Source organism: Jaculus jaculus, chromosome 5 (genome assembly GCF_020740685.1).
Source record: "Jaculus jaculus isolate mJacJac1 chromosome 5, mJacJac1.mat.Y.cur, whole genome shotgun sequence".
Classification (NCBI taxonomy): Eukaryota; Metazoa; Chordata; class Mammalia; order Rodentia; family Dipodidae; genus Jaculus; species Jaculus jaculus.
In genome coordinates, this window is record NC_059106.1 from 33166509 (window position 1) to 33181259 (window position 14751).

The 14751-nt window shown below is 44.5% G+C and overlaps 1 protein-coding gene across 18 annotated transcripts in view; it reads left to right on the top strand.

The window, feature by feature from the left end:
* The window catches only part of Pard3 (par-3 family cell polarity regulator), a 619141-nt gene that overhangs the window by 103123 nt on the left and 501267 nt on the right, over positions 1-14751 (top strand). For all 18 annotated transcript variants that reach the window (XM_004659771.3, XM_045148688.1, XM_045148686.1 and 15 more), the window contains exon 2: positions 12275-12376. In XM_004659771.3, the coding sequence (XP_004659828.2) occupies positions 12275-12376 (102 nt within the window). The remainder of the gene's footprint in view (positions 1-12274; positions 12377-14751) is intronic.

Consider the following 14751-nt stretch of genomic DNA (forward strand, 5'->3'; position numbering starts at 1 on the left):
TTTCCTCCTGCTGTCCTCTCTTGCCCCCCTCCTACCTCTCCTCCACGGAACCCCTTCTTTTAAATAGTCTCTCTTCTATTGTGATGTCATTTTTAAAATTGTGTCCCTAATATTATGCAGGTCTTGTATAGGTAGCACCAGCCACTGTGAGGTCATGAGTGCAAAGCCACTGTGTGTGAAAGACAGCATTCCAAAGCACTCCTCCTCTTCCTTTGGCTCTTACATTCATTTTTGAGACAGTCTCCCTTGCTTGTGATGCTGTGTGCAAGCGTAGCTGGTCTAGGTCTCCTGGCTCTACCTCCCTTTGCCCTGGACACGTTGGGATCATAGTCTGGGCTAGAGTGAAACTCTACCTGGAAAAACCAAGACAAACAAACAAACAAACAAAAATCATACTTGGGGCTGGAGAGATGGCTCAGTGGCTAAAGGTACTTCATTGCAAAGCATGAGAGCCTGGGTTCATTTCTCCAGTACTCATGTAAAGCCAGATACACAATGTGTTTGGAGTTCATTTGCAGTGGCATTAGGTCCCAGCATACCCATTCTCATTCTCTCCTTGCAGATAACTAAATGAACAAATCATACTTATGTATTTATTATGGAGAGTAAGATAAGTGTTGTTTAGTGTTCGATGGCTTAGATGCACTGAACCTGCCTCTCACAGGTGTATATTTAGCTGGCTTCCTTCTGTATATTGTTATTTGTATATGCATGTGGATATGCGGCTGTGCCTGCAGAGGCCAGAGGACAGTGTTGGGTGTCTTCAGCAATGACTTTTACCTCTTTTTTGAGACAAGGTCTCTGGTCAGTGAGCACCAAGGCTCCTCCCCAGTGCTGGGGTCACAGGTGTGCACTCAACTCCTGACATTTTGACGTGGATTCTGGGACTCCAGCTCAGGTCTTCATGTTTGTGAGGCAAATGGTTTTCCAAACGAGCCCCATTCTGTATTATTATATATCACAACATCTGTCTTTCTGTATTTTTCTCAACCATGTATCTTTCTCCATGTTTTAAGTCATTGGATCAGTGGACATTTATTATTTTAAGTTTTAAAAATAAACACTACTTACTTACTGATTGATTGTGTGGTACCAAATTCCACCTCCCGTGGGTGGGGTCAGAGCTCAGTGCTAGAGTACTCGCCTGGTATGTGTGATGCCCTGGGCTCCTTCGCTAGCGCGAGTTAAAATTCATCCCTCAGCCTCGCTCACATGTGTGACGATGTAGCACTCAGGAGCAAGCAGTATGTGAGAATGCTGACTTCCTGTGTTCTCATGAACTTGGGGTCATTACATTTGCTTAAAATTAATCTTGCTTCCAGTTTGTTATGAAACAACTCTGTTGTAGTTTAGCTGTGTTTGCTGGCCTCTGGCCTGGCTCAGCAACTGGTGCGGGATGAGGGGTGTACATGGTGGAGATGGGAAGTCCTGGTGCCCCAGGTTGCTGACCTTTGGTCCAGCATGGCATGGGCGTGGGGTCACGGTGGAGGTGAAAGTCCTTCCTGTGCTGAGGTGCCCAGGACAGGTGCTTGTCCTTACTTCAGCCTGAGTGAGACTTTGCAGCCGTCTCCCCACATTCCAGCTCTCGGTCCTCTGCTGCCATGCCACCCCAGCCCTGGGCCTGCTGATACCCTGACCAAGCCTTTCAGCCTTGGGGACACCCCAGCCCTGGGCCTGCTGATACCTGACCAAGCCTTTCAGCCTTGGGGACACCCCAGCCCTGGGCCTGCTGATACCTGACCAACCCTTTCAGCCTTTGGAACAGTGGTTCCCCAAGGCCACTCTGTCAACTCCAGTTCTCCCTAGATTCATTTCCCTCTGTTGAAAAGTTTATTTTTTATTTTATGTTTTAAAATAAAAATTTTTATATTATGAGCATGACTGACCCACTGCACATGTTCCCTCCTAATAAGAATTTGTGTGTACACAGCCACCACATTGTGCTCACATTCAGGAAGTTTACCAGGTATATGACTCTTGTTTCTTCATATGACAGATTTCTTCAATTTTCCTATTCACAGTTTGTAGACACAGGGTCCGCTTCAGTCCTACATGGTGCTTGAGTGGACCCATCTTTTAAAGATCAGCTTCGGTATATTGTTAAAAAGCATCTCACATTCTGTATTTGTCTGGGGCTCCCTTGTCCCTGGGCTGCTAATCCGTCACCTGTACTGCCCACCAGCAATATTCTGACCTCCTCAGCTTGAATCAGAGGAGAATTCCTATTGCTGTCCTAGGAAAGAGGAAGGCAATTTTAGAGGAATGATAAGGAATGTAAATGTAATCAACTTGAAGTAAGCCTGAGCGGTAGTGGGGCCCACCTGTAATCCCAGCCCATGTGAGGCCGAGGGTCACGCATGAGGATCAAGAGTCCCAGCAAGCCTGGACTCCATAGCAAGAGTTTATCTCTCCCCACCCCACAAAGAAAGAGGACTTGATAAAAACATTGCCTTCCCAAATCATTTCTGAGCAGGTCCACTCACTGACCGAAATCCTGTCAGGCTTTTCTAAGAAGCTCCTGGCCCTCCCCACACGATTTGAGGTGAGAGGAGGGTGTTTGAGGCCGAGGGTCAGGGTGGCCTTGAACTCACAGCGATCCTCCTACCTCTGCCTCCCGAGTGCTGGGATATTAAGTAAAGGAAACATTGGTACTTCAAAGCAGACATGTGTCACTTTAACTGATTTAATCTGGCCTATGGATGTGGGTTTTGCCTTCTTGGATGTTCAAGTTTAGGATTGAAACAGCTTTGAAGAGGTGATAGATATGTGGCAGTGAACATTGCAGATCATCAGTAAGCTCATCACAAGAGACTGGTAGATATGTGTGGGGTTGTGATAACCACTTTAAAGGTATGCTGCCAACTTTTGTTTGACTTAAGAAGTCAAGGTCAGGGGCTGGGGGGATGGATCAGTGGGTAGCATGCTCAGCCTGCAAAGCCACAGGACCTAGGTTCTATTCTGCAGGACCCCAGATGCACAAGGTGGTGTATGCATCTAGATTTCATTTGCAGTGGCTGGAGGCCCTGGTGCACCCATTCTCTCTCTGTATCCGCCTCTTTTGCTTTCTCTAATAAATAAATAAATGAACAAATATTTAACTAAACATTAAAAAAAAGGTCAAGGTCAGTCTGTTAAACCTATGGATTTATACTGTGATCTGTAAAAGAGATATGCCCCCACTTGTGTTTAACTGGCTATCAAATGTCAGTGTACCCCAGGACCTCTGAGGACTTGCCTAGCCTCCTTGTGGGGCTCAGATTCAGGAGGAGCCTGAGCTTGGGCATGTCTGTGCCCTCAGAGATGAGGCAGGCCTGCCCTCTGTCCTGAGCTGCTGCTTAGCGTCAGGGACCCCATGAGAGCGCGTGATAGAGTATCTAGGAGGGTGGCTTTTCAGAAGCAGTCCAAACTTCCTTGCTGAAGGAATTATTTTATGACCCTTCTTACGACCCCTGTGTGCTGAAGCAAAGAGCCTGGCAGGCTGCAGTGGGAGCCGTGGTGCCGTCCTCTTCCACAGTCCAGTGTGTGAATACGCTGGGGCGGTCATCAGCATGTGGACGAGGCTGCAGTGGGGGGTTGCTGACAGTGTTTGTTAGTGTGATCTCTTGTGGGCACCGTGATCTTGAGTCTCAGTTTCTCCTAGGACACGAGTAACTCCACATCAGCTTATGCATGTGTATGCACTTGTAAAACTGAACAGCGCAGGGCTGGGGTCACTGGTGAACGCTGTCCCCACCATCTCGCCTGGTCTTTGTCCCAAGCCAGCCATGTGGCCCAGGCCAGGCCCTCCCTTGGTGTGGAATGAGGGTGGAATGGAAGATTTCCACAGCTGAAGTGAGCCCTGGGCCACTATGCACACAGTGGGAGCAAGAGCCGGGGACTACTGGGCTCACCTACTCCTGTGAGGGACTGCTCAGTCGTCATGGATGGAGATGCAGAAAATTACCTTCCTTCCTGTTGTCTCTTTCCTTTCTGATTGACCGGATAAGCAAGGCCACCCTCCTTCCTGTGGGCCAGCAGGTTTGTGGTTTGCTAGTGCTGTGGGGTGGCGGTGAGGTGTTGGGCTGGGTGTGGCTTGTGGCTGAGAAATGGAGGCGAGGAGTTCATGTGCTCAGTATTAGTCATTCCATTGTGGGGGTGCAGCTCGTTTCATTGTTGAGTCTCAGGTATGGCATCTGACCATCTACATCTTCTTCCTCTAAGATGGCAACAAAAATATGTTTATGTTTAACAGTGTTACCACAACAAAGTTGAAAAGTAGGCCTGTAAGTTTGTCAAAGATCAGCACTTCTGAAATGGGAATGTGATTAAATCAGTTAAAGTGACACATGTCTGCTTTGAAGTACCAATGTTTCCTTTACTTAATATCCCAGCACTCGGGAGGCAGAGGTAGGAGGATCACTGTGAGTTCAAGGCCACCCTGAGATTACATAGTAAATTCCAGGTCAGCCTGGGCTAGAGTGAAACATATGTTTAGGACATTTAAGTTTTTGGCTCATGTGTATTGGAGAGTTAGTTAACCAGGACAATCTAGAATGAAGACAAATTCCTTTGATTGCATTCTACTGACTTTCAAAATGAATTTGTTCCAATTTCTTCTGTGAACAGTGATTTCATTTGCCTTGGAGACATAATAACCTTGTACATAGGATGGGTAGATCCTCAGTGCTGCAAGTTACTGTTTAAAGGATTTTTTGTTTGTTTTTTTGAGGTTGGTCTCACTCTAGCCCAGGCTGATCTGGAACTTACTTTGTAGCCCCAGGCTGGTCTTGAACTCACAGTGATCCCTGTTCCTCAGCCTCCTAAGTGCTGGGATGAAAGCTGTGTATCACCACACCAGGCTATATTACATTAATTATTTTTGGTTCTTAGTTTTTTGGGGTAACATCTCACTGTAGCCCAGGCTGACCTGGAATTCATTAAGTAGTCTCAGGGTAGTCTTGAACTTGTGGCAGTCTTCCTACCTCTGCCTCCTGAGTGCTGGGATTAAAGGCATGTGTCAGAATACCTGGCTAAAAAGGATTTTTTTTTTCTTTTCTTTTTTCTCTCTAAAAAGGATTTTTATTTTTATTTTTTTAAAATTTTTTGTTTATTTATTTGAGAGCGACAGACACAGAGAGAAAGACAGATAAAGGGAGAGGGAGGGAATGGGCGCGCCAGGGCTTCCAGCCTCTGCAAACGAACTCCAGATGCGTGCGCCCCCTTGTGCATCTGGCTAATGTGGGACTTGGGGAACCAAGCCTCGAACTGGGGTCCTTAGGCTTCACAGGCAAGCGCTTAACCGCTAAGTCATCTCTCCAGCCTGGATTTTTATTTTTAAAAATCTTTTAAGTTTTAGAGATTTGTGTAGGCTTGGGATTCTAGCATGGAGGGATTCTAGCATGGAGATGGTTTCTCTTAGGAAGTTTGAAGCTATTAGAATATTATCACCTGACTCCACACTTTCCTTTCTTGAAAACATTTCAAACATATTTGAGTCTTTTACCCTTTTTATGACTGGTACTTTGTTTCTGAAAGTATTTTTAAAACTCGTTTTTGTTTGCATACAGTAGTTATATAATGTGGGCTGCATCGTGACGTTTTGTGTACTAATTCAGTGCACCTTGGCCATTGTCCTGCACCACTCTCTCATCTCCCCATTCTACCTTCACGTGTCACATATGTGTCACATATGTACTTGGTGTCAATCTGTATTCTACATGTGAGAGACAAACACTTGATCTTTGGTTTTCTAAGTCTGGGTTATTTTGCTTAATATGCTTCCTAGCATTATCCATTTTTTCCTACAAGTTACATAATTTCATTCTTCTTTACAGTAGATTGAAGCTCCATTATGTGTTTATACCATGTTTTCTGTAACCATTATTGTGTGAATGGACATCTAGACAGATACCAAGAATAGTACCACAGTTTACCTGACTTGCAAGCGTCTATGTAGGACTTAGATTTCTTCAGCTATATACTTAGGTGAGGTGTAGTATTTGTAGCTGGATCAGATGGTAATTTTCTCTTTGTCTTTCCAGGTCCTTCCACATCAACTTCCACGGTGGCTGTGTAATTTATATACATTAGCAGTGCATAAGAGTTCTTTTTTTCCTGCATCCTTGCCAATATTCGTCCTTTGATTTCTTGATGATGGCCATGCTGACCAGGGCGAGATGGAATCTCAGTGTGTGTGTGTGTGTGTGTGTGTGTGTGTGTGTGTGTGTGTGTTACTTAATTGTTTTCTGTTTTTTCAAAGTAGGGTCTCACTGTAACCCAGGCTGACCTGGAACTCACTTGTAGTCCTAGGCTGGACTCAAACTCATAGAGATCTTCCTACCTATGCCTCCTGAGTGCTAGGATTAAAGGCATGTGCCACCATGCCAGGCTTCATTGTGGTTTTTATTTGCATTTTCTTGATGACTAAAGATGACAAACATTTTTCATGTCTCTTTTGACCATTTGTATTTCTTCTTTTGAGAACTGTTTGTTTAGTTAATCTGCCCACTTGTTGAATGAACTGGCTTTTTTGGCGTTTACTTTTTTTTTTTAAGCTCTTCCTTATGTATTTTAGATATAAACCCTCTGTCACATGACTAGTTGGCATGGAGCTTCAATCTACTGTAAAGAAGAATGAAATTACGTAACTTGTAGGAAAAAATGGATAATGCTAGGAAGCATATTAAGCAAAATAACCCAGACTTAGAAAACCAAAGATCAACTAGTTCAGACTGTCTATTTATTTTTTAAAAATATTTATTTTTATTTATTTATTTGTTGAGAGAGAGAGAGAGAGAGAGCGGGAGAGGGAGAGAATGGGTACACCGGGGCCTGTAGCCAATGCAAACGAACTCCAGATGCATGCTCCATCTTGTGAATCTGGCTTATGTAGCACCTGGAGAATCAAATCTGGATCCTTAGGCTTCACAGGCAAGCGCCTTAACTGCTAAGCCATTTCTCCAGCCCAGACTGTCTCTTTATTGTGTTAATTGCTTCCTTTGCTGGGCAAGAGCTTCTTAATTTCATGTAATTCCCATTTTGTTCGTTCTTTCTTCTATTTCCTGAGTTGGTGGAGTTTTATTCAATAGGTTACCGCTCACAACCATTTCTTGAAGTGTTCCCTCTGTTTTTTCTTGTAATTTTAATGTTTAGGTCTTACACTGAGGTCATTGATCCATTTCAAATTGATTTTGGCACAGGTTGAAGTGGCTTTCCAACATGTGTTATGGCACCTTTGTTAAAAATGAAGACCCACATAAAGCCAGGTGTACAAAGTGACATGCCCATACTCACGACTCCTCTCTAGTAACTAAGTAAAATACTTAAAAAAAAAAGCAAACTATCACTTGTCAGCCAAGTATGCATCTTGTAGACAACACTGATCTTGTTTTAAAATTTGTTCAGTCAGCCTGTATCTTTCAATTGTAGAATTAAGGCCATTGATGTTGAGGGCTAGGAGGAAAAGATATGAACCAGCTTCTTTTGTTAGTTATTTTTCTAATGTCTGATTCTTTTCTGATTCTCATTTCTTATCTGCCCCTCTTCCAGTGTGATGGTCTTGTGGGTTCAGGATTGGTTAGCTCCTCTTCTGTTTGTGGAAGTCCTTTAGGAATTGTGTGCAGGGTTGGGTTAGTGGTCATGCAATCCTTCCTTCCTTTCTTTTTCCCTTGGTGTGGTGGTCGTGGTAGGGTTTGTATTTGTGCCATGCATGTGCCATGGTGCATGCGTGGTAGTCAGAGGAGAACTTGCAGGCGTAGATCCTCCTTCAAGGCATAGTCTCACTTTCACTGCTGCGTTTGCCAGGCTGGCTAGCTCACTAACTTCTGAGCTTCTCCTTTCTCCGCTGCTCTCTTCTCCTGTTGGCATGACTGGAGTGACAAATGCCTGCCACAGTGTCTGGCTTTTTCTGTGGGGCTAGGGTTATGAACATGGGTATTCATGCTTCCATGGCAAACACTTTATCCATTCAACCATCTCCCTAGCCCTGTAGAACAACTTACAAACAAACAAACAAACAAACAAACCTTTATTTTATATATATTATCACAGGTTATACTCTTTCATCTCCTGTTCCTCTGGGGCCCTCCTCATTGGGGATATAATATTCACTGTGGGGTCATGAAGGTCTCAGTCAGTCCCTGTGGGGTGGCTGGGGGACTGTCCTTCAGAGTATTCCTCCCCACTCCAATATCACAACCTGTTTTTTTGTTTTTGTTGTTTGATTTTTCAAGGCAATGTTTCACTCTAGCCCAGGCTGACCAGGAATTCACTATGTAGTCTCAGGGTGGCTTTGAATTCACGTCAATCCTCCTACCTCTGCCTCCTGAGTGCTGGAATTAAAGGTGTGCACCACTACGTCCAGTAGATATCATAACTTTTTGACTAATTACATTTCTAAGTTTCTTCAGACTGTGATTCCTATAATTATTACTCAGACTTTTAAATGTAAATTGTCAGAAAGTACACTCAATAAGAATGCCTCAACATCTTCCCTGTTGCATACTTAGATTATGTGCTTGAAAAATTAAGTCTCTGTTTATTGAAAAAGAATTAGTTGGTGAAAGTTGCTAGTGATAAGAGACACTATTGTGAGGAGTTACATTTTGCACTGGCAAAACATCCTTCTGGTGTTGGAAGGAGATCATTTTCTCATGTTATATACTCACATTTGAGTTTTGAAATGAGGTGTGCTTTGTGGGGATTTACTCATCACCTCTCATTCCCTTTCTTCCAGAAGTTACTTCCATCCAGCATATATCTATAGAGTGCCTTTTGAGAGATAGTCTGGTGGGTCTCATGACCACATGGTATAACTGTTAAATCCGGAACCCTCCAAATACAGGAAGGAGTCCACAATTAAGTCTCAAAATTAGGAAGCCTTCGTCAGGGAGTTGGAGGATTGTAAACCAAATTTATGGGGGTATTTCAAGGCAGAGGGAGTGATTGCTGATATCAGATTCTGCTGATAGATCCAGCAAGGCGAGGATTGAGAAAGGCCTATTGCATGCAGTAACCCAGAGGCTGTGGGTGACTTGATGAGGTTTGGGAACATGGTTGGGAGGAAGCCTGATGCAGTGGGGGAGGAGGGCATAGCAGGAGATGAATCTGAGACATTGATATTGATAATCACTTTTTGTTTACATGTGTATGTGTGTGTTCATGTTCATGTGTGTGTGTGTGCATGTGTATATGGTTGAGGAAGCCAGAGGACAACTTTGAGTGTCATTTTTAGGTATGCCACCCGCCTCTCTCATTGGCCTAGAGTTCACCAATTAGGCTTGACTGACTGGCTGGCAAACCCTAGGCATCTTGTCTCTGCCTCCACAATTCTGGGATTACTAATATGTACTGCTATGCCTGACAGTTTTTACATGGCTTCTGGGAATCAAACTCAGGTCTTCAGATTTGTAAGGCAAACACTTTACACACAGAGCTATCCCTCCAAGTCTCCAGATATCTAAAGGGTAGAAAATATATCCTCTGTAAAAATACAGTATTAGCAAACAGCTACTGCTGTTATTAACAATGCGTAGGAACATTAGTGGGCTGGAGAAAGACCTCCAGTCCATTCTCAGGCTGTGATGGTCAGGCAAGGCTCTTGGCAAAGAGGAGGCCCGAATAGACGTGGTGGGTGGAGGCTTGGGCACTGTGTGGGGGCAGTGGCTGGGTGAGGCTTCCAGTAGGATGTAAAAGCGGGGAGGCACTGGGAAGTGGCTGGGTTGGAGCCGCCTTGGAAGGATGAAGTCAGCAGGTTGAGAAAACCCTTAGGTGGGACTTAATTTTGCAGTGGTGGCTCCAATGTTGTGTGAAGCTGTCAGATACCAATCTCAGGTGGAGAGAGTCAGGAGGTGTAGGAAGAGCAGGTTTTATAAGCCACACTTTGGGCTGCATATGGACATATAAAGTATTATAGAGATGAATGTTGCTATTTAAGCTGATCTGTCCATGCTTGAGTTTGCTGAAGCAGGTAGGCAGAGTACACTTGTTCTCAGTGGCTGGGGATAATAGCCAAGGACACCTTGTCCTGTTGACATCAGGATACTAGTTTCTAAAGTTTCCCTCCCACAAGTAATGCATCATTTGGTTTGTAGATTAGGGATTTGAAGTGCAGTTTGTTTTCAGACATTGGCTGTACAACAATTGTAAAAATGACAAATTTCGAAGTACACACAGTAGTGGGCTCCTGAGGACTCCCTGGGTGACATTGCAATTGGGGAATTCATGTGGGTCAGATAAGCCTGCAGAAGAGAATGCAATGTGCATAAGTGCATATGGTTATTTTGGATAAACATTTTTTATAGAGGTCCAGCTAGATGAGTGGCAGGGGAATTGAAGTGATTTGGGTAGTGTTTTTGTAAAAGATATTTTTATTTATTTACGAGAGAGAGGGGGGTGGGGGGGGGAGAGAGAGAGAGACAGAGAGGGAGAGAGAGGGAGAGAGAATGGGTACTCAGGGCCTCCAGCCACCGTAAATGAACTCCAGATGTATGCGACCCCTTGTGCATCTGGCTTACCTGAATCCTTTGGCTGATAATAAGTGCCTTAACTGCTAAGCCATCTCTCCAGCCCTTGCACAGTGGTTTTTATGGTACTGCTTAATAGCTGTGAGGATTAAGATCAGGGCTGCTTGTTCAGCTGGTTAAAAAGTGACAAGGATTGGCCATTTTGCATTTCTACCACAAGGGTTCCATGGTGGTGGCTCTGAGGCATGCCTTTGTTAGAGATTGGCTTGGTGAGCATCTTAAGAAAGCTGACCTCTGGTGCCATCCTGTGTGATTTTGCCTAACAGATGGGAAGAACATACATTTTCACTATCTTTGATCTTCCTACTTATTTGTATGTGGTGTGTGTGTATGATCTATATGTGTGTGATCTGGGTATATCTGTGTGTTGTGTGTTCATGGGCTTATTGCCATATGCATGTGTGTATGGAGGTTAGAGGACAACCTCAGGGTGATGGTCCTCTCCTCCAACCGTCTTTGAGATGGGGGTCTCTCTTGTTGCTTTGCCCTTGGGAAGGCCAGACTAGTTGCCTCTCCCCTGTCAGCTTTGAGTCTCCAGACTGTACCTTACATTGAGATCATAGGTTCATGTGCCTCCATACCCAGTAGGTTTTACAGGTTTTTGTTATTTTTTATTTTAGGTAGGGTTACACAGTGGCCCAACCTGATCTGGAATTCACTGTGTAGTCTTAGGGTGGCCTCGAACTCTCGGTGATCCTCCTACCTCTGCCTCCCGAGTGCCACCACGCCTGGCTTACAGTTTTTTTTTTTTTTTTTTTTTTTTTTTTTAATTATAGTGTATGCTTGTGTGTGGTGGGAGAGAGAGAGATAGAGAGAATGAGAATTGGTGTGCTAGGGCCTCCATCCACTGCAATTGAACGCTAAATGCTTGTGCCACCTTGTGCATCTGGCTTATGCTGGACCTGGAGAGTTGAACATGAGTCTTTAGGCTTTTCAGGCAAGCACCTTAACCACTATCCCACCTCTCCATCCCATTCTCAAGGAAGATGTTTAACAGTTTTTTTTTATGTACCACATAGCAATGTCTAGAAGTTTTTTTTTTTTTTGGCTTTTCGAGGTAGGGTCTCACTGTGGCCCAGTCTGACCTGGAATTAACTATGTAGTGTCATGGTGGCCTCGAACTCACAGCAGTCCTCCTACCTCTGCCTCCCAAGTGCTGGGATTAAAGGCGTGAGCCACCACTCCCGACTAGCAATGTCTAGAAATTTTTAATGGTATCTTTTCTTTCTTTCTGTTTTTCCCCAGTCCCACTTTCCAGTGACACAAACATGTGGGCCCACTCCCTGCGTGTTTACTGCGGTCTGTAGCCAACTTTCTGTCAGAGTGTTTCAGACCTTTTGCTGAGGAGTGTGTGGATCCTCCGGGTGTGCAGCCTGCTTTGGGTAGATTGGCAAATAACATTTTCAGATGCACAGTCTGTGCTGCTTGCTTATTAGGGCATTTCTCTCATCATTTTAAGGGGAATCTTAAGTGTTTCGTATGGTGGATAATGGGAAGCCTGATCTACTTAAGAAATGTCAGTTTCTGAGGCAGTGCATTTTGCTGGTTTCTGTAGTAATGTCTCAGCATCTGGGCCAAGGAAAAGAGTATGCCCAAGTGAAGAGGAAAATTGATACCAAACTTAGAGAGCTGCCTGAATATTTAGTCACTGGTGGTATTGTTAATATAGTCAATTCCTTTCCATGTGCAGGAATTTGTCACAATTTAAATTGTTGAGTTCCATTTTGGCAATGCTGACTTGTTATATTCAATATTTCTTTTCTTTTATGCAGGACCCCAACTATTGGATACAGGTGCACCGCTTGGAGCATGGAGATGGAGGGATTCTAGACCTGGATGACATCCTGTGTGACGTAGCTGATGACAAAGACAAAGTGAGTCCAAGTCCGGGGCAGGCTGCACGAAGGCAGCTTTCCAGGGCTGGGGAGAGGGCGGCAGAGAGGAGCTGTTTTCATAGCAAGTGGATGATCACGTGGTCCGTCCGCTCTAGTGTGTCAGGGTTTGCATTCAGCCTCAAGCCTCAATGTCCTAATGCCAGACTATGATGACTCTCTTGAGACCTGTGACTTAGGAGTTAAGTTTTGGAATTTTAAAATGGCAACTTTTAAAATTGAAACATGACAAGCATGCTTTGATGCCATATTCTCCTTATTTCAACCAGAAACATCTTCCTTGAGAATGCAGGTCATCATAATAAGGAGTGTTTTTTTTTTTTTAACCTTGTAGCGTGTACAGAGTCTCCACATTCTGCTCCCAGAACAGGCCATGAGGTGTGCATTGTCCTTCTGGCAGCTTGCCCGTGGGAGGCTGACTTGCTCCTGGGCAGGTGCGTCCCAGTGGTTGTGATCATGGTGTGATGTGATGTGCTCCCCCTCAGAGGGCGGCGCTTTCCACTGCCTTCGCTGTGAGGGTCTCCTTCTTCTGGAAGACCAGCTTGAAGGTAGCCCATGACCTTTCAGGAACATAGTTGCTCACAGCAACTTAACGTCACCTGTACTCTCCTTCCTACTCCTTGGTAGTAAGGGCGAGTAAGAGAAGTGGGAGGAGAGGGAGTGGGAAGACGGCTGCCCTCAACATGCCAAGAATTTGTGGCAGGGTGTTTGGCTCTGTGTGCAAGGAGGTGTTGAGACTCTGTGTGTAGACTAGCTGAAATGGCCCAAGGGAACCCTGCTGATGCACTTTTTTTTTTTTTTTTTTGAGAACTCCTCTGTGTTAGCAGAGAACACTAAACTAGCTCGCTCACTTGGGGAGGCTGGAAGATGGTCATTTCTCTGGGATACTTGATTATAGACCCTCTGTCCATCTCACCCTGCATCTGTTCTCTGGTTGAGCTGTGAGCTGTCGGCTCTTACCTGCATCGCTGACAGCCAGCATCATGCCTGCTCCGAGTTGGCAGAAACCTCATGTATTTTCTTGAAATCTCAAGGAAGACAAAAGTTCAGATTTAGTAAATTCAGGGATATTCGACTCGCACCCGTCATAATGGCCATTGCCTCAGCCAGGAATGCACTGTATCAAAAAACAAACAAAAAAACCTTTCAGGTCTGATTATAATTTGGCGCTGGCTTTATTTTGTGTGCTGTATCTCCTTTTGGCGGGGGGGGGGGTGGGTTCATGTATCAGCTCATTCTCAAATTATTCCTGCAAGTTCCATGAAGGATGCCATTCTACATGGTGGCCAGTTGTTGAGTGGTTCAGTCTAAAGCTGAAAGTGACTAGAGAATGGGGGAATTTACATGTGCCAGCTATATAGTGTTAGAAAGGGATGAGCCAATGTATCGGTCTTTCCATCAGTCTCCTCTTCTGCCTCAGTTTCCTTGTCCTCCTCTTTCCTCCCTCTGCCTCCTGACCTCCTTTTTGCCCCTCCTCTTTTCTGCCTACTCTTTATATGTAAACGCACCCAGCCAGGTGTGGTGGCGCACGCCTTCAATCCCAGCACTCTGGAGGATGCACAGAGGTAGGAGGATCACTGCTCAGATCTCTGGGTGACTTGTTATGCAGCAATGGGAAGTCAGATGTTCTTCTCTCAGCACAGCTAACTGTTTGGTCACACACGGAATCAGCACTAAATTGCATTTCAGATTTTGTTTCTGTACAGATGGCACATCTGCAGTCTTTTGTTTTTCTTTAAACTTTTCTGTTGACCATTTTCATACACGCACATGATGCATTTTGGTCATAATCTCCTTCCATTTCCTTCTTTTGTCCCCTTTACCCCCATGATCATTTATTGCACTTCCAATATGAGGTAGAAAAAATTCTTTAATGTAAGAGGTTTTAAGCATTAATAAATGAAATTGCTTTTTAGATAGTTTCATATCATGCTACTTGAAATCAGTTTTAAAATAAAAAGTGTCAAAAGAGCATACTAAAACAGATGGAGCTTTTTTTTTTTTTTTTTTGAGGTAGGGTCTCACTTTAGCCCAGGCTGACCTGGAATTCACTATGGAGGCTCAGGGTGGCTTCAAACTTGTGGCGATCCTCCTTTCTCTGCCTCCTGAGTGCTGGGATTAAAGGCGTGCGCCACCATGCCCGGCAAGATGGAGCTTTTAAGTCAGTGCATTATTTGTTGAGAAACACTTAAATATAAAAAAATGTATATAGGTTAAAAATTTCTAAATGATGACCTTGGTTGAGGACTCATTAAAAGTGGTAACTGTTGGGGTTGGAGAGATGGCTTAGCAGTTTAGCGCTTACCTGTGAAGCCTAAGGACCCCAGTTCAAGGCTCGATTCCCCAGGACCCACGTT